Source organism: Haliotis asinina, chromosome 2 (assembly GCF_037392515.1).
Source record: "Haliotis asinina isolate JCU_RB_2024 chromosome 2, JCU_Hal_asi_v2, whole genome shotgun sequence".
Lineage (NCBI taxonomy): Eukaryota > Metazoa > Mollusca > Gastropoda > Lepetellida > Haliotidae > Haliotis > Haliotis asinina.
The window spans coordinates 57,899,028-57,915,867 of NC_090281.1; the positions used below are offsets into that span (position 1 = coordinate 57,899,028).

At 42.1% G+C, this 16,840-nt stretch overlaps 1 protein-coding gene across 3 annotated transcripts; it reads left to right on the plus strand.

Annotated features, from left to right (window-relative positions):
* Nucleotides 1-4,464: 4,464 nt before the first annotated feature.
* LOC137272728 (alpha-glucosidase-like) lies at nucleotides 4,465-16,620 on the plus strand. 3 transcript variants are annotated; one of them, XM_067805114.1, is made up of 11 exons: nucleotides 4,465-4,513; nucleotides 4,926-5,172; nucleotides 7,698-7,877; nucleotides 8,569-8,726; nucleotides 10,027-10,152; nucleotides 10,331-10,456; nucleotides 10,743-10,861; nucleotides 11,418-11,604; nucleotides 13,919-14,104; nucleotides 14,625-14,759; nucleotides 15,534-16,620. In XM_067805114.1, the coding sequence occupies exons 2-11, from the start codon at nucleotides 4,944-4,946 to the stop codon at nucleotides 15,885-15,887; spliced, it is 1,800 nt and encodes a 599-aa protein (XP_067661215.1). In that variant the 5' UTR covers nucleotides 4,465-4,513; nucleotides 4,926-4,943; the 3' UTR covers nucleotides 15,888-16,620. The 3 variants fall into 3 exon arrangements, with proteins under 3 accessions (XP_067661215.1, XP_067661212.1, XP_067661213.1); XM_067805111.1 differs by having other exon boundaries at nucleotides 4,500-4,616; XM_067805112.1 differs by lacking the exon at nucleotides 4,465-4,513 and adding an exon at nucleotides 4,541-4,696.
* The last annotated feature ends 220 nt before the right edge of the window (nucleotides 16,621-16,840 follow it).

A 16,840-nucleotide genomic window follows, 5' to 3' on the forward strand; every position in this document is an offset into this window, starting at 1 on the left:
TTTGTCTGAAATGTCTTTGGCCACTGCGGTTTTACTGGCTTCGTTACTGAGATGAAGTTAAAGTTGCAGTGTTTGCGTGCGCTCGTGCGAATGTGTCTGTGTGTATGAATGATATACAGGAGCTTGTCTATGTTTGTGTCTGTGTGTGTATTGTCTTGTGTGTGTATTGTCTTGTGTGTGTATTGTCTTGCGTGTGTCTGTCTGCATCTGTGTTTATGGGTGTCTTTGTGTTTTGGGCTTTTTTTCGTTTTGTTTTGGTTTGGTGGGTCTTTTTTGTTTTTGTGTTTGTTAGTCTTTTTTGTTTTGCTTTGTTGTTATTTTTTATTTATTTATTTATTTTATTTTTTTTTTGCTTTTTTTTTTGTTTCGTTTTTGTTTGTTTTGGGAGGTGTGTGTGCTTGTGTGTGTGTGTGTGTGTCTGTATCTGAGTGATATGCAAGGTCGTATATATGTTTGTGTATCTTTGGTGTCCATGTGTGTGTCTGTTTTAATGTCTGCCTATTATGTGTGTCGACCGTGTCTATGGGGGCATGCGCCTATGTGCGTGTCAGTAAGTATGGTGAGTATGGCGAGTTTATGCTCTCTCTCGCTCTCTCTCCCTCTCATTCTAAAAGTGCAATCAGCATCTAGTTTCCGAAAGGAATTTAAACCGCAAATCACGTTTTTATTGAAATGTTCATAACCGTTATGCTATTTGTTGATGACTATTCACAGGATGAAATTTTTCTGTCTGACAAACGGTCCCGACTGAGATGGAACTACCGATTCATGCACAGTGCAAAACAATTCATTCATGATAAGGATGTGAAACTACATAAATTCAAAGACGTTTTAGAACAGCTGTATATAAAATGCCTCAAAATTCAAATCTTACACCTTTAAGAAATGTCTTCATGAGAAAGTCCATTGTGTCTCTGTTATGCTTAATCAATTTTTCTCTTATTGCCTTGCCATTGAACATTCTGGAAAAAAATTTCAAAGCACTTTCGCTTGGATCCCCATGTCGAAATTCAAGTGTATTCGACAGGGTAACTTGGAACAAATCAGTATTTAATTCACTACAGTGAATCCAGAGATGGTATTTAATGATCTTTACCATAGCGCCAGGCACGAGCACCAGATGGGCGGAGGTTTGGCTTTCTGTACGAACCCTTTTCATTATTAGTCAGAGAGGTGAGGTAGTTTGGTGGTTTACAGCGTTCGTTTGTCACGGTGAGGGGAGATATGGCGGTATTGCGCTTACAGCGTCCGCTTGTCACGGGAGGGGAGGTGTGTAGTCTTTAAGTTTACAGCGTTCGTTTGTCACGGTGAGGGGAGATATGGCGGTATTGCGCTTACAGCGTCCGCTTGTCACGGGAGGGGAGGTGTGTAGTCTTTAAGTTTACTGCGTTCGTTCGTCAAGACTTGTGTGAGGTAGTGTTGTGGTTTCCAAGGTTCGCTCGGCACGGGAGGGGAGGGAAGGTGGGAAGTCTTGTGGTTTTCAGGGTTCGCTTGTCACAGCAAGGGAGGAGATGTTTAGTCATATTGTTTTCAAGGTTCGCTCGTCACGGGAAGGGAAGTGTGTAGTCTTGTGGTTTTCAAGGTTCGCTCGTCACAGTAAGCGAAGTGTGTAGTCTTGTGGTTTTCAAGGTTCGCTCGTCACAGTAATTGAAGTGTGTAGTCTTGTGGTTTTCAAGGTTCGCTCGTCACAGTAAGGGAGGTGTGTAGTCTTGTGATTTTCAATGTTCGCTCGTCACAGTAAGGGAGGTGTGTAGTCTTGTGGTTTTCAAGGTTCGCTCGTCACAGTAAGGGAGGTGTGTAGTCTTGTGGTTTTCAAGGTTCGCTCGTCACAGTAAGGGAGGTGTGTAGTCTTGTGGTTTTCAAGGTTCGACCCACAGTATAGAGAGAACATGTACGCTCGTGTAAAGCTTCACAATTCCAACGGCCGATTTCAACTGACAGACGGTGATTTGATGAACGAAAAAGAAGCATTTAATCCAAATGTTCTGTGGTAAAATGCTTAAATGAATTTCATATCCAAATAGAAACAGCCCTTGTTCTAGACAGACGGCGGACACGCCGTGGCGTAATCAAAACGCCGGGGGGAAACGGACGCTTCTGTTACCCGTCTACTAACAAATTGCCAGCGCGGGTTACAGACACATGCAAGTGAGTGAGTTTAGTTTTGCGCTGCCTTTGGCAAAGAGGGCTCGGCTTTAAAAACAGTCACATGTAAGTTGATAATATTTACCTAGGTACACTTATAAACAAGGGTTAGGTGTAAGACTATCGATTTGGAGTTGCAGCATGGAGTGGAGAACTTGTCATTAACACAAGTTTCTTTATACATGTGGACACGTATGGGGTCGTGGAGTTAAAGCGTTCACTCGTCTCACCGTAGGCCCGACCTCGATTCCCCACATGGGTACAATGTGTGAATGTGTGAATGTGTGAATGTGTGAAAGCTGAAAGCTGCGTAAAACTCACGCACGCACGTATTCATTTATACACGAGGACCCATGTGCCAGCCTTGCACATGGTAAAAGCGGGGTTGGTGCCCTGGGGCACCGTAGCCCAACCCTTCCTTGGCTAAGCGTGATACCTTTCTCACATTTGTGGACCAAGGTTTTTATATGTATTCCATCATAAGATTAACTAAAAATATACAGATTAGTAACACTGTGAAATAACATTATTGCATATCAAGTTCACGCCGGCCGACAGCCAGTTCGCAATATAATGATTAATAGCGACTGGGATACATCATCTCATAAGAACTAAAGAAGTGGAACTTAAGTGATTCTAGATATACACGTTTATGGTTGCAGCGAATATTGCCTTAGTATTTTCATGTCGACACTACTTTTGTATCTTTACTACTTCCAAAATATCGTTTTGAATTTTAGACAATTGGCCTTATGAAATTCAGGAAGACCCCCACTCAATGGCAGAAACTCAGAGGCAGGCTCCGCGAGCAGATGAAAAAGAGAGGCTCGCGTTACGCCATGTCAGCGCCCGGTTACCGCAAAACCAATAACTGATCTGATCACACAACGAATGATTTAAGGATAGGGGCTGAGAGCTGCTTGGCAGAGACAATATCAGCGTCCTCGGTACTAATGAAGGACTCACGGCTGTTGTGACGTTGGTTTACAGCATGGGCAAAGCGGGTTCATCAACCAGACTGCACTTCAGGATGTGGATTTCTGTTCACGTCCACACGGTCAGATGTGCCGTGTCTTCGGATCCACTTCCCGGACCCAACACACTAACTATTGTGTCAACATCTGTTTATTCGACTTCGTTTCTTCGGCATCCTATTCCTACTTTAAAAAAACGACGGGTTCATTTTTTACGAGTTTTGAAATTAATCTACCACCCCTATCACCTTACCAACATCTCCTGAGTTTAAAATACCTTTGTCTTTGTTTGTTAACTGTCTCCGAGCTAAGTCTGTATATAACGGGTTTAATCTTTTTCTGTTTTCACCACGTAAAAGAATAACATGTAAACGTTTTATGAGTAGCATATGTCCCAATCTTTTAAAATAGCGCAAAAGAGCAAGGGTGTGGATGAATCTTCATAGGGGTTCTTGAAATACTCGAGTCTGGTCCAAGAAATAAAGTGATAGAAGGATCAAGCATAAGATACAAGTTGGTACCTAGCATAGGGTGCCAGCTCTGACCAAGCTTAGGGTACTAGAATGAACGCCTGATCCCGTTAGTCTCCTCTTACGACAACCATGAGTTACAAAGTTCCAATATTCTAACCCGGACATTCACGGATGGACCAAGCATGAGATACACGCCCTGACCAAGCATTAGACACTAGCTGAGGGCAATCAGGGGGCACAATTCTCGTGTGCAGAGAGACAATCACAATCCTGGTAGCCTCTGGGCGATGGTTTCAAACAGCTGACCAAAAAAAATCCAAATATGACAGAATCCAATCCACCGTCGTGTTGCTGGGGCAGCAAAAATTCCACATTCTCCAATGTACCGAAATGCCCTCCTCAGCGTCGACTAGTCCACTTCTGATCCGCGCCCATGCTTATACCTGCATGTACGTCTACATCCCCGTCGGTGAAGGAGATCCAAATGGTTATTGTTTGGCATGTCTTCTTGAGTTTGATTTCCCAAATTGGTACGCTGTGTGAAGCAACATTTGTTGTTTCCCTTTATGAAAATTTCTGGTAATATTGATTTGTAGCCTAGTGGTTAAAGCGTTGGCTCATCACGTCCCGGGTTCGATTCCCCAGGTGTACAATGTGCGGAGCCCATTTCTGGCGTCCCTTGTCGAGATGTTGCTAGAAAATTTCTATAAACGGCGTAAAACGAAATTCACTCACTCCTTCCACATTAATCGCGTATACCAATCGGTCATAATCGAATGATAGTGCACTAATCCACTCACTCACCTTTTACCCATACTTACGGTACGCCCTACCCTCCCGTCAATACAATCCTACCCCACTAGGAGCTCATGGCATTCCCCCCGGGTACGGTATATGTCATATCTGCATTGGACTTGGTAGGTAAGTGGCGGGAGGTCATCCGCTGTCAAACGTACAGTCGCAGTTAGTCTTAGTACATGTTCTATACGTTTCAGTCCCGGCGTAATAACAACTGTCTGCAGAGGTTAGTTTGCAAGGTTTGCAGTAATTTATGTGAAAAGGAAATTGTGGGTTATTACCAGATGGAGTACTGAAGTTGAGGCTGTAAGTTTCAGGGTGTATATTACTAGATAAATCGTGAAACTACATTTTACAGATGTGTATTTTAGGATTTCGGGGTGGACTTTGCAGCAGTTGTAATAAGGGCAGGGTCTCCTTTACCATGTGCATTACTGTTTCTAAACCGACGTCTTGAACATCCCACAACACATCGTTATCGTCACTGAATACAACGTTGCCAGGTAGTTCTTGCATCTTTCATCTTCATCTTCAGCTTGCCTTCGCTGCTGCCATGACGAAGGACAAGTCCCAGCATTTCTGCAGCACCGTCAAATGCCAGTGCTTGGTGTTCCTGCTGACGGCGGGATGTATCGCCGCCGCTGTGTGTGTAGCTCTGTTGTCGACGACGGTGAGAGGACGAATGCCGCCGGACATGGAGTGGTGGCAGACGACGATAATATATCAGATCTATCCGCGTTCCTTCATGGATTCTAACAATGACGGGATCGGTGACCTCAAAGGTAATGATACATGTTGTGAAATTAAATACTCAGGTTACCCTATAATTAAAAACAAACTGCATTTTTTTTGACACAGTTCAAGTGGAAAATATATGAAAATGGTATTAACAGGTATACATGTTTACATGCTGAGATCAGTGCAACGTAAAAAGTTTGTCTTAACTCATGACAACTCCATGGATGTCAGGAGTAATCCACACTACCCGGTGTGCACAAGCGACCTTGACCTTAGGTGACAAGTCTGATAAGGTCTGTAAGATCTGAACACTTTGATGTAGTAACATGCGACTACAGTATATTTTCACGTCTTATCGGTTGTCTTGATATATGACAGTGATGGTTTGTTTTAAAGTATATGTCATAAATGAATGTCATATGTGCTGGAGTTCAGTGTTGTTGTTTCGAAGTATAATCTGTACCTGTAGACGTTACTGTGTTACCATGTTGTATTTGCTGTTTTTTGGGGTTTTTTTGTTTGTTTGTTTGTTTGTTTGTTTGTTTTTTGGGTTTTTTTATTGTTGTTGTTTTTGTTGTTGTTGTTATTATTATTTCTGTACCAAAACATGGAATTTCACGTTTTGGATAGTCAGAGTGGTGTTTCTCAACTGCTCGATCAGATAGACAGTTTATTTAGCTTCAGTGTTGATGAGTACGGCGTTAAAAAAAAACAAGCAAAAAGCGGACTTCATTAAACGACAAACAAACGTAATGATTGTTCGACAGTACAAAGAAGAATATGAATGTCGTTCTTAAGATATCATTCATAAGACACATGTCCGGTCACCCTGTACTGAACTCATACGTTTACCTACAGTCCCTGATAACGCAAACACAACGCCGGTACGCCACAACCTCTCTTTGTGTATATCATGGCGACCGGGAGGGCAGTGCCGGGACGAAAGAGGTTTTGATCTTAAGTGACTTGATCCCAAGCACGTTGATAGTATTTAAACTTGGGCTGAGAATACCGTACGTAACCTATTAACAGCCACACTGATAACATCTAGGGGCTGTTATACGAAGTAGGCTTAGCGTTACGACTCTCGTCAGTCTATCTTAAGGTATCGGAGATACGATCACCTTAGTGCTATGGTGGCTTTGAACAATGGCACCCTGGACGGCTTGCCTACAAAAGATGAGTGAGTTTTGTTTTCCATCGCTCTTAGCAATATTCCAGCAATATCACGTCGGGACAAGAATGGCCTTCACACATAGTACCCATGTGGGGAATCGAACCTGGGTCTTCGGTCTGACGAGCAAACGTTTTAACCACTAGGCTACCCCGCCGCCTTTTGCCTACAATATAACGTTAACCATTTTATAAAAAGGCGCTATATTTGTAATGTGACGGCACTGTATCAATAATCAAAAACGATTGTGTTCTGGATCCTAGTGAATGAGTTTAGTTCCGAGGTATCTTCGTTGTCACCACCGTCACTGCAGTCAGTCTTGTGACTGTTATAGCTTTGCAACACTTTTTGTAGGTTCTTTACTGTACGTTCCTTCTTCGAATTCATGGGTAGGTGGTGTAAGGTGAGGGGGGAAATTGTCCATTGGTATAAAAATAAACCCTTTCCGTTGTCCACAACATAACTTCGTGAATCATCATCAGATAGTAATGATGATTGGCGAACAGGTGACCTCTTAAAATACATACTCTCGTCAGAGGCCAGGTAAAGGCATAACTGACACATGCAGTTAAAGAGTTGTGGATGAAATACTGGCAATATTCGTAAGTTAATATCTAAAAAGATGAAACCTAATTATCACAGTGATTTCTACAAATGCTTTGTCTCACCACGGAACAGGTTCGTAACTTATATTCCTGGCTTCGGACAAGGCTAAAAACAGGTTATGTTGAAACTCGAGTTTTTTCGGTAATAATTGCCTCAACATACTATTGTAATTGTGATTAGGAAAATAGCACGCTTCAAGTTGGATTTTATCAACATTTTGGAGGTATCATATTTACATTCTCAGATAATAGTAAACACGTTCTAAATAATAAGTTTGTCTACAAAGCGAAGGATAATCTTGTATATCCGAGTGAGTATTGTTTAACACCGCCTTACAGTTATTCGATATTCGATCTTCCGATTACGAAGTGAAATCAGAAATCTGTTAAGGGACTGGGAGTATTCATACTAGTTGTGTTAACAACTCGTGTCATCGTATTCCAAGTGCGAAGAATGATCATCTTACAACGAATTGCTGCATTGTCTGGTCCAATATCTGTTTATGACATATAACTAAAACACAACGTTAAAGACAAGATATGCAAAACAATCAAACCGCCAAACCGAAAAATTGTCAGAAAAGCACCAAACAAAATTCAGTGTGCGTACAGTTGTATGTCAAGGTTTCTCTTGCATACAATGGCGTTCCGGGGACAAAAGGTAATCCCAGTTTTGTATGTCACGACGCCATGCACCATGCGCCTGAGTATCATTCTGAGTATCATTCTGAGTATCAGTCTGAGTATTACTCATGCTATGTGTTTACATCCCGTGTTCATTACTTTCAAGGTATTGTGAGCAAGTTGGACCATTTCACGTATATCAATGTCAAGGCCATCTGGATCAGCCCTGTCTATGAATCCCCGATGAAGGACTTCGGCTACGACATCAGCAACTTTACCAACGTTGCCCCCATCTTCGGCAATCTCACTGACATGAAAACTCTCACGGAAGAGGCACACAAGAGAGGTAGAGTTGATGTTCCAGCTTGCAATATGTCTTAAAGTGACGTTTACAACTCAGTGCTGTTGCCAGTAGCAGACGACATTAAATATATCGACGATTCGACTGAAGCACGGCTCAGTGCATACGGCAACACAACCTGACATAACCACATAACTGACATTTAAACGTACAAACAAACAAAAATAAATAAGAACAAAAACACTTTGGTAAAACTGAGCTTTAATGAATTCAGCAGATTGCTTTCGGTTCGGCGCACTTCCAAACTTTGACATCTCAATGACCAAGCATATATGAAAGGTTAAAATATGCGAAAAGGAGTTTCTGTCATTCACATGAAAATATCTGGTACCCTTCATGAGAATTGTCGGGTTTCTTAACTTATGTTTTGGGGCAAAACATCCCGAATGTTATTGTCTCTGTCTAATAGGAACTATTTAAGTCTGGACTAACATTGGTATCGAGACTCAGACAGCAATATAATTCCTGCGTTTGCTTCTAAAACTGAAGGACAAAGACTTACAAAGATAGTTTAAAGTTAAATTAAGGTAAAGTGTTAAGACTGAAAGGTCTGCCCTCATCTGTTTCTGTTTTCAAGTTTAACAGACACAGATTCTGTCCTTTGCCTGGGAGGGTAACATACAGGGAAGCTCCGTAATGGTGATCGATGTGTGGAAGTTTGTTTATATTACGTCAGGTTTGAAGGTGATCCTCGACTACGTTCCCAACCACTCCAGCAACCAGCACATGTGGTTTAACGAGAGCGTGAAGGGAAACCCTCGTTATAAAGACTACTACATCTGGAACGACGGGATAAAGAATTCTAATGGAAGCCACTCGCCACCGAACAACTGGGTGAGTGAGACACATACTTTGTCGGTATAGGAACATACATCGACGTCTGATAAAGAAAGTGATTCTGGATTTTTTTACGAAAGGTAGCAAACTCTAAACGCAGCACTGTGAAAGTCCTGAAGCACGCGACCTCGAACAGCAAGCGGAAAGGTGGTGTGTCAGACCTATTATTGTCATACAAATAAGATGGTGTCAGCAACTGCATATACTTCAGTGAGTGAGTATGGTTGTACGGCGCATTTAGCAATATTCCAACAAGCTTCGCACATTGTACTCATGCGACGAATATAACCCAGGTCCTCAGCGTGAGCTAACGCTTTAACCACTAGGCTACCCCACCGACGTCATATTCTAAACTCCTAACTTCCAAGGACTTTTCACCAAACACATATAATTAACAGTACTGATCGTGCAGAGAAAGCGCGGACGTTCACATTCCATGAGCATTTCGTAGTTGTCAGAGACGTCAGGATACTGTTGCCCAAACACTGCATGTTTCTCAACAGTCTGTCATCACCACATAGTGGACTAAACCCAACTAACACAGAACGTCAATGGTCGACGTCTCTCTGGACTCCCAAGGGCAACAACTCCAGTCCGGGACATATACTGAGGGAAAAAATAAGGGATCACATAAAAGCACACGTGTTCCCCTATTCTTTGGGATTTTTTTTCACAAACTTTGTATCGCATAGTCTGTAAAGGAACTTAGGAAAAAATACGGGAATATTACCAGTCGGACCAACAGAGTGATATTTGTGAACATCGAATTTTAGCCACCATCTCACGTTAGGGACTATTTGAACCCAAGACATCCGATCTCCTTCTCCCCAGCAAATGCGATCAGGTCATTTTCATTTGCCAATATCATATGGATCAGAAGATATATATTGATGATTCAAACTCTCCACTACTTTTATAACATCGTGTATGGAAATTGGTTGGTGGTCTTATGAGCGTGAACCTACAGCAATCACAGTGCGGTTAGGTAGCCATGCGGTTAAAGGGTCCATTCATGACGCCACAGGCCAGGTTCCATTCCTCGTGTGGATGTATGTGTGAAATCAATGTCTGATATTGCTCTAATAATGCGAAAAACGGCGTAAAACCCAACTCACCCACTCATAGCGTCAGTTATCCAACCCTCACTTTCCAGCTTCAAGTAATCCCATGATCATTTTTCCCCACGTTCAGTTATTGCGTGAGTATGTATTCCCAGGTCTCATGACCTTCGTCTGTATCATGTGTGTGATCTCCAGACTCTTGACGTTAACTCGTGGCCCTGTGCTTCCACCTTCAGCTGTCAGTGTTCACGAACTCCGCCTGGGAGTGGAATGAAGAGAGGGGGCAGTATTACTACCACGCCTTCCTGAAAGAGCAGCCTGATCTGAACTATAGAAACCCTGCCTTGGTGGAAGAAATGGAGGTGGGTAGCCAAACATTTGGACCTTCAAAATATACAAATGTGTCCCAAGCGACGTTCGTATTTTATTCGTGTATGTACGATTGTATATAATTTTATGATTTCTTGTACGATCGCCTGTACGACTGTACCTCCAGTATGCGGGTAGGTTTGTGATTGTTTTCTATTATTTGTGTTGTAGAACGTCTTCCGTTTCTGGTTGGAACGAGGCGTCGATGGGTTCAGAATAGACGCCCTCCCCTACTTGTTTGAAGTGACCAATACATCCTGGAACGAACCTCGGAGCAACAGAACAGACGTGGACCCTGTAAGTGTAATGTAACCTTCACTCTCTCTCTCTCTCTCTCACACACACACACACACACACACACACACACACACACACACACACAAACACACAGGGGACTCATTAGCTCTCACTCACTCACTCTCTCACATTCGCTCACTCACTCACACACATTGTTTAGCTGACCGTCAATGTTTTCTCCTCTGCAGAAACACCAACTCTTTCCACCAAAATCGTTTCGTTTAATTGTACTTGTCATTCGGCGAAAGAGCGAAAACGATACATTAATTATTATTTGTTTTCCTAGACACAGCACGAGTACCTCCTTCACCCATATACCGAGAACTTGATGGATGACATGACCAAAGTGTTGGCTGGCTGGAGATCTGTCTTGGACGAGTACCAGAACTTAGACGGTAAACCTAGGTGAGCAAATAGTCGCAATGGTGATATGTGTTGGACGAGTACAAGAACTTGCACGGGAAGCCTAGGTGAGCAAAGAGTTGCCATGGTGATCTGTGTAAGATGAGTACCAGAACTTGGGCAATAAACGAAAAAGATTACCTTGGTGCCCTTGTACAAAATAACCTTTGCAATTAGACTGTCTGTAGTATACGGTCGAAGAACTCGTGAAGATTCGGGTTAGAAAATTAATGATCTTCAGTAAACCATGCTTGTCGTAGGAGGATCTAACAGGATCATGTGGTCAGACTTGTTGACTTGGTTTCCTCTTGTCATTGTATCCCAATTGCGCAGATCGACGCTATTGATGTTGATCACTGGATTGTTTGGTCAAGACTTTATCATTTACACACTGCCACCACTGCTACCACAGCTGGAATACTGCTTAGCGTGGCGTCAAACTAGACTCGCTACTCGCTACTGTCGAAGTTAGTGCTGTAGCAAGTAAAGATCACTGCAGACATTATGTTCTGTCGAATTCCCTGAACTTTTATTCCATGGTGCCAGCTTGTTCTGTCAGGTTCATGGTTCTAGAGGCGTACACCAGGACGGCAGCGGAGAGGGAAGCGTACTACAGGACAGCGGCAGACATGCCCTTCTACTTCGGCCTCCTCGACATCAACAAGGACTGCGGCGGCTCCTGCATCCGCGACATCGTCGATGATGAATATAAAAACCTCCCGGACAAAGCATGGTCAAACTTTGTTGTAAGTGTGTAAGACTTATTCCAAGACATATATTTACTGGGGATTGGATACCGACAAGCATCACTTGTTGACGAACAAAGTCAATGCAATAACAATACAGGGGGAATTTCTCTTATAAACATAAGCACAGTGACAAAGGGACACTCTTACAAAAACACATATTATTGGTCGAGAAGCGATATTCACTGGTGTGGTCTAATACTCTTGAGCAAAGTCACTGGTCAGTCATGCAAGGTTTAGGCCCGGTTTCACGAAACTATCGTAGCGCTACGACTGTCGTTACTCCTATACTTTAACATATATTTACGACAGTCGTAGCGCCATGATACTGCCGTAACTCCTTCTACCGTAACATCGACTCATGATGCTGAGACAGCTTTAGGAAACCGGTCCTACGCCTTGCCGTACTGTCCAGTGATCTCAAGTAACGTACCCGGTTTTCAAGTTACAATTAGCGGCCTTAAATCAACGATAAAAGACCGCAAAATTGAAAACGGAGTAGCTTTATCTTCCAATTAATTACGAGCAAGTCACGAAATAAACAAACGTGGTTGTGTTTTGTATATGGCGTTTTTCATTAATTCACGTTTATGAAGACCACAGACGGATGTGCTCGCTCAATCCATTTTAGTGCGTACCCAAAAGGTCAAATTTATTTACGCAGACTGACGAACAAAGAAACGTTCTTGGTGCTGGCTAAAATGCTTGTTATCTCCCAAAACAACGAGTTCCGTGCCTCTGTCGATGCGTCCGTCACCCTTTGTTCGAAGCATATCTCCTAAACTATTCGTGATAGCTTAACCAAACTTGGTACACATATCAAGCATGATCCGTAGATGTACCATTTGATGGTTAGACCCAGATATGAATTTTAGGGGTGTTTTTTGCTGTTTCCTTGGAAACATGACTAAGACTGTGACTAGTAGGATGTCATCTTGTCCGGAGCAGAGCTTCCAAATTATACTTGCTAGCCTGATCAAACTTGTTACAAATGTTAAGCACGATTTATAAATGTGCCTTTTGGGGCGTAGATCCAGATATGAATTTTCTTTCTTGCGGTTTCCATGAAAACGTGACTTAGGCTGTAGCTATGAGGATCTTTTCTTGTCCAGAACATAACTTTAAAATCTTTCAATGGCAAGTAAAACTTGGCACATAGATAGGTCTTGCGGTGTACTGGTGCCTTTTGGTAGTTTTTGGGTTTCTGAATAAAACATACTCTGCGTTTCCATGTCAACAAGTGTGGCTTTGACGGAAATTGGTGGTAGTGCTCTTTTGCGGAGCAGAACCTAGAACCCTTTCAATACTCTCCTTCCACTTTCTAACATAGTCACAGTCTTGGTGGCCGTATATCATTGTATCCCATGTGTGTAGATCGATGGTCATGCCCTTGATCTCTAGGTTATCTGGCCCAGATTCTGTTATTTACAGACAGCTGGATTATTGCTGAGTTTGGCGTAAAACTAAACTCACTCACTGCTACATTCACACCAAAACATTTGACATAGCTGTAACTAACGGGCATATTCATAAAGAGTATTTGACCATTGCCATTTTGCCATTATGATGACTTTGTCTTCCTGTTCTATTTGATACGGGTGCAATATCTGATTTGAAACTTACGGTTGCAGGGGAACTCTTTTCAGCCAAGTAACGTTTTGGTGACATCTGTAATTTGCTTAATTTGTTAAATTTAATTTATTTTAAAGTGTAAATATTCGTGTGTCCGGCATTTTAGGCGATATTGAATTACAGTCAATGTACTCAATGACTAGGGTTTCTGGCATATTGTGAACTGAAAAGAAACGAGTCATGACGACAAAGCAGGACCTATTCCTGGTTCCTTCATAATGTATATATTGCACTGTCAGTGAAATTCTGGAAATGAATAAAGGAACGCTTGAAATTTCATGTGTTCCCGTATTTGTTTCCTTGAGCATAAATTCCAGATACATTTAGTACAGTTGTGGCACATGCGCAGCTGGGCACATTTAAAGGGGGTTTGATTCATGTTAAAGGCGGTATACCTATACCTTGTAATGTTACAACACGTAAACCAGTCCAGTTTCTGCTACGCATTGGTCTACGCAGCCGGACATACCCTCGTTATATACACTGTATCTAACATGATTCTAGCGTAGCTAGGTGATGCTTGTTTTGCATAAATCATAACTGAATATCAACATGTAATCACCCTGACAAATGACAAAACCACACAAGAACCACAGCAAGGATTGAAATATTACCAATGAAATTGGTTTCACATTGCAATTTTGATGATCGTGCAAATTTTTAAAACTGGCTTGAATTTCAGTTAGGTAACCATGACAACCGGCGTATCTCAACGAAGAAGGGTCCCGAGTTTATCAATGCCTTCAATATGTTGTTGCTGACGTTGAAGGGGACGCCGACCACGTATTATGGCGAAGAGATCGGAATGGTGGACGTAATACCCACCTACGACCAGTCAGTCGACCCACAGGGCAAGGTGTACAACGAGGTAGGACGTGCGTTGGTATTGGGATAGACACTCGTTTATACAGACGTGAATAGACCATAAGTTCCACATATGCTTGAACATCTGCTTGATAAAGAAACAACTATCCTTGTAGTTTTAGTTTGATACAGACCATTATCAATAACAGTAATGCGTACATATTTGGGATTGTATAATTTTAATATTATTGTTATTATGAGGAGAAATTTCGGGATCCAAACATTGTCTGAAAGTGATAAACCAGTTAGAACATAATGTTATTCTGTTTTCAATATAGCGGTCCTTTATCGTTGAATTGAATCTAAATCTAATTTGAAAACCGAACGCGTTAGTCAAATTATCTGTTTTGTATCAGAATTAATTTGGCTTTGTCCTAGACTTTTTCCACTTTCGTGAAACCAAGATGAAGGGGCTAACGAATGAGGGGATCGAACCCATGACCACACATCTGCCATCTGCCTCTCACAGTACTTTTTGGGACATGCATGGGAATCATGACTTTTGATTTGTCTGTGGTTTCCAGTCAATGTTCCTGATGTATTCCCGTGACCCCGAACGCTCCCCCATGCAATGGAGTGACGATGAAATGGCCGGCTTCACCAACTCCAGCACGTCGTGGCTGCCTGTTGGCCCCAACTACGACACCGTCAACGTAGAGGTAAACCTGTTACTGCTCATCAAGTGACTGACAAAGGTGTGTGTGTGTGTGTGTGTGTGTGTGTGTGTGTGTGTGTGCGCGCGCGCGCGTGTGTGTGTGTGTGTGCGTGTGCGAGCGAGCGCACGGCTGGCAGTTGGGGGTTCTTAATGCGTTCATTTGTCGATGCCGAAGAGATCCGGGTTCGATTCCTACCATGAACTCAGTGTTTAAAACACATGTTGGAGTCCTCACCTAGATCTTTTCTTAGAATGATGCTAAAGGCGGTGAGGAACTATACTAACTCACTCACTCACAGATGCGTTTAGGTATCATCGTGGCGTTTATCCCAGATATACTACACGTGACAAACAACAGAATACACCCCACCTCTGTTCTGGCAACATGTACACAATGATTGTAACTTATATGTTTCAATGTTAATGTCCTCTAATATTACGTTTTAAATAACGTTCATGTCACAATATCAATAAATAGCGTTAAAAGGAAATTTCATTCAACATGAATTCAGTTAAATCTTACAAAATGAAATACTTATCTCCTAAATACAGTGTTGTAGTGACTTTAAGAACAACTTGATGCGCACGTATATAATTGTTCAGACCCGAGAAGGTCCGGGTTAGACTATTTCGGTTTTACATCATATTTATAATAATTTATTTATTATAATTTCGTTATATACTTCTGATTTTCCACAAGATTTTTTTTCTTCTAAATTCTAATCCGGATCTTCACGGGACACATAGCGCTCTATATGGTTGATGATGTGTATTTCAGACAGAGAAGAACACAACGGGCTTCAGTACTATCAAACTGTACCGCACCCTAGCTCTTCTGCGTGAAGATCCCCCCTTCAGATATGGGCTCCTTAAAACTGCCGTGGTCAACAACAACACTTACTCCTACGTACGACACGCCATCGACTTCCCCCAGTACCTCGTCGCCATCAACTTCGGCAACAACACCGACACCAGCGACTACAGTCAAGCCCCGGTGAATGCTGAGGAAGGCGTTGTTGTCGCCAATACCGGCAACGTCAACGCGACGTACAACGTCAGCAGCAACGTTGATCTATCTCGAATCACTCTCCGCCCTGCTCAAGGACTTGTGATAAAAATCATAAACAAATGACGGAATCCTGAATCGTTTGATCATGTCGGTAGTAAATGTATATAGTCAGAAACCAAACGTATATCATGCAATATCGTTTCTTTTTAAGTACTTTGTTATAAATATACATATGGGTATATATGTAAACAAATTGTGCATGCATTGTCCATAGATGATATGGTATATGTTCTGATGAGAAATATATCACTCCTGTAGTAGTGGAAATATCGAGTTCATATCAGGCATTTGCCGCGGAATGAGTGTGTGAAACAATAGAATGTTTGTGACTGACGTAACACTAGAATGACGTCATATATCTGTGTACATCCTTGAAACGACATTAGTGTGATCCAATATGGGCTGATTTTTTTCCGAATTTGATGATGGAACTGAGCCAACTCATTGAAAACCAAGAGATATTCATTTGAAGTTTGAACAAGAAGACATAAATATATATTTTGAATATCTGGATTAGGAATGTGAGTGAGTTTAGTTTTACGCCGCACTCAGCAATATTCCAGCTATATGACGGCGGTTTGTAAATAATCGAGTGTCATAATATATGAATTATAGGAGCACTAAATGCGAAGCGATGTGCAACCGTTTTCCTTTTAACAGCGTGGAGAGGCATATAATGAAATTTCATCCATTCAAATTCGACGTGTTTAGGTGCCTATTACAATGGTCTTTCAAAAATGCATAATGTATATTTCAAAGATTCGGTCAGTATTAATGGGGAAACATTAACTGTGAATTTCAGATTATTCAAATTATGCATAGTGAAAGAGGGACAAGTCGTGCTCTAGTGAGTGAGTTCAGTTTTACGCCGCACTCAGCAATATTCCAGCTATGTGGCGGCGGTCTGTAAATAATCGAGTCTGGACCAGACAATCCAGTGACCAACAAAATGAGCATCGATCAGTGCTACTGGGAACCGATGACATGTGTCAACCATGACTACAGGATCCCGTACG

Excerpts from the sequence above, each read along its gene's own strand:
- LOC137272728 (XM_067805114.1), top strand. The coding sequence starts at position 4,944 with ATGACGAAGGACAAGTCCCAGCATTTCTGCAGCACCGTCAAATGCCAG. Across the intron at positions 11,605-13,918 it reads AAGCATGGTCAAACTTTGTT|TTAGGTAACCATGACAACCG; the intron begins GTAAGTGTGTAA and ends CTTGAATTTCAG. Across the intron at positions 14,105-14,624 it reads AGGGCAAGGTGTACAACGAG|TCAATGTTCCTGATGTATTC; the intron begins GTAGGACGTGCG and ends TGTGGTTTCCAG.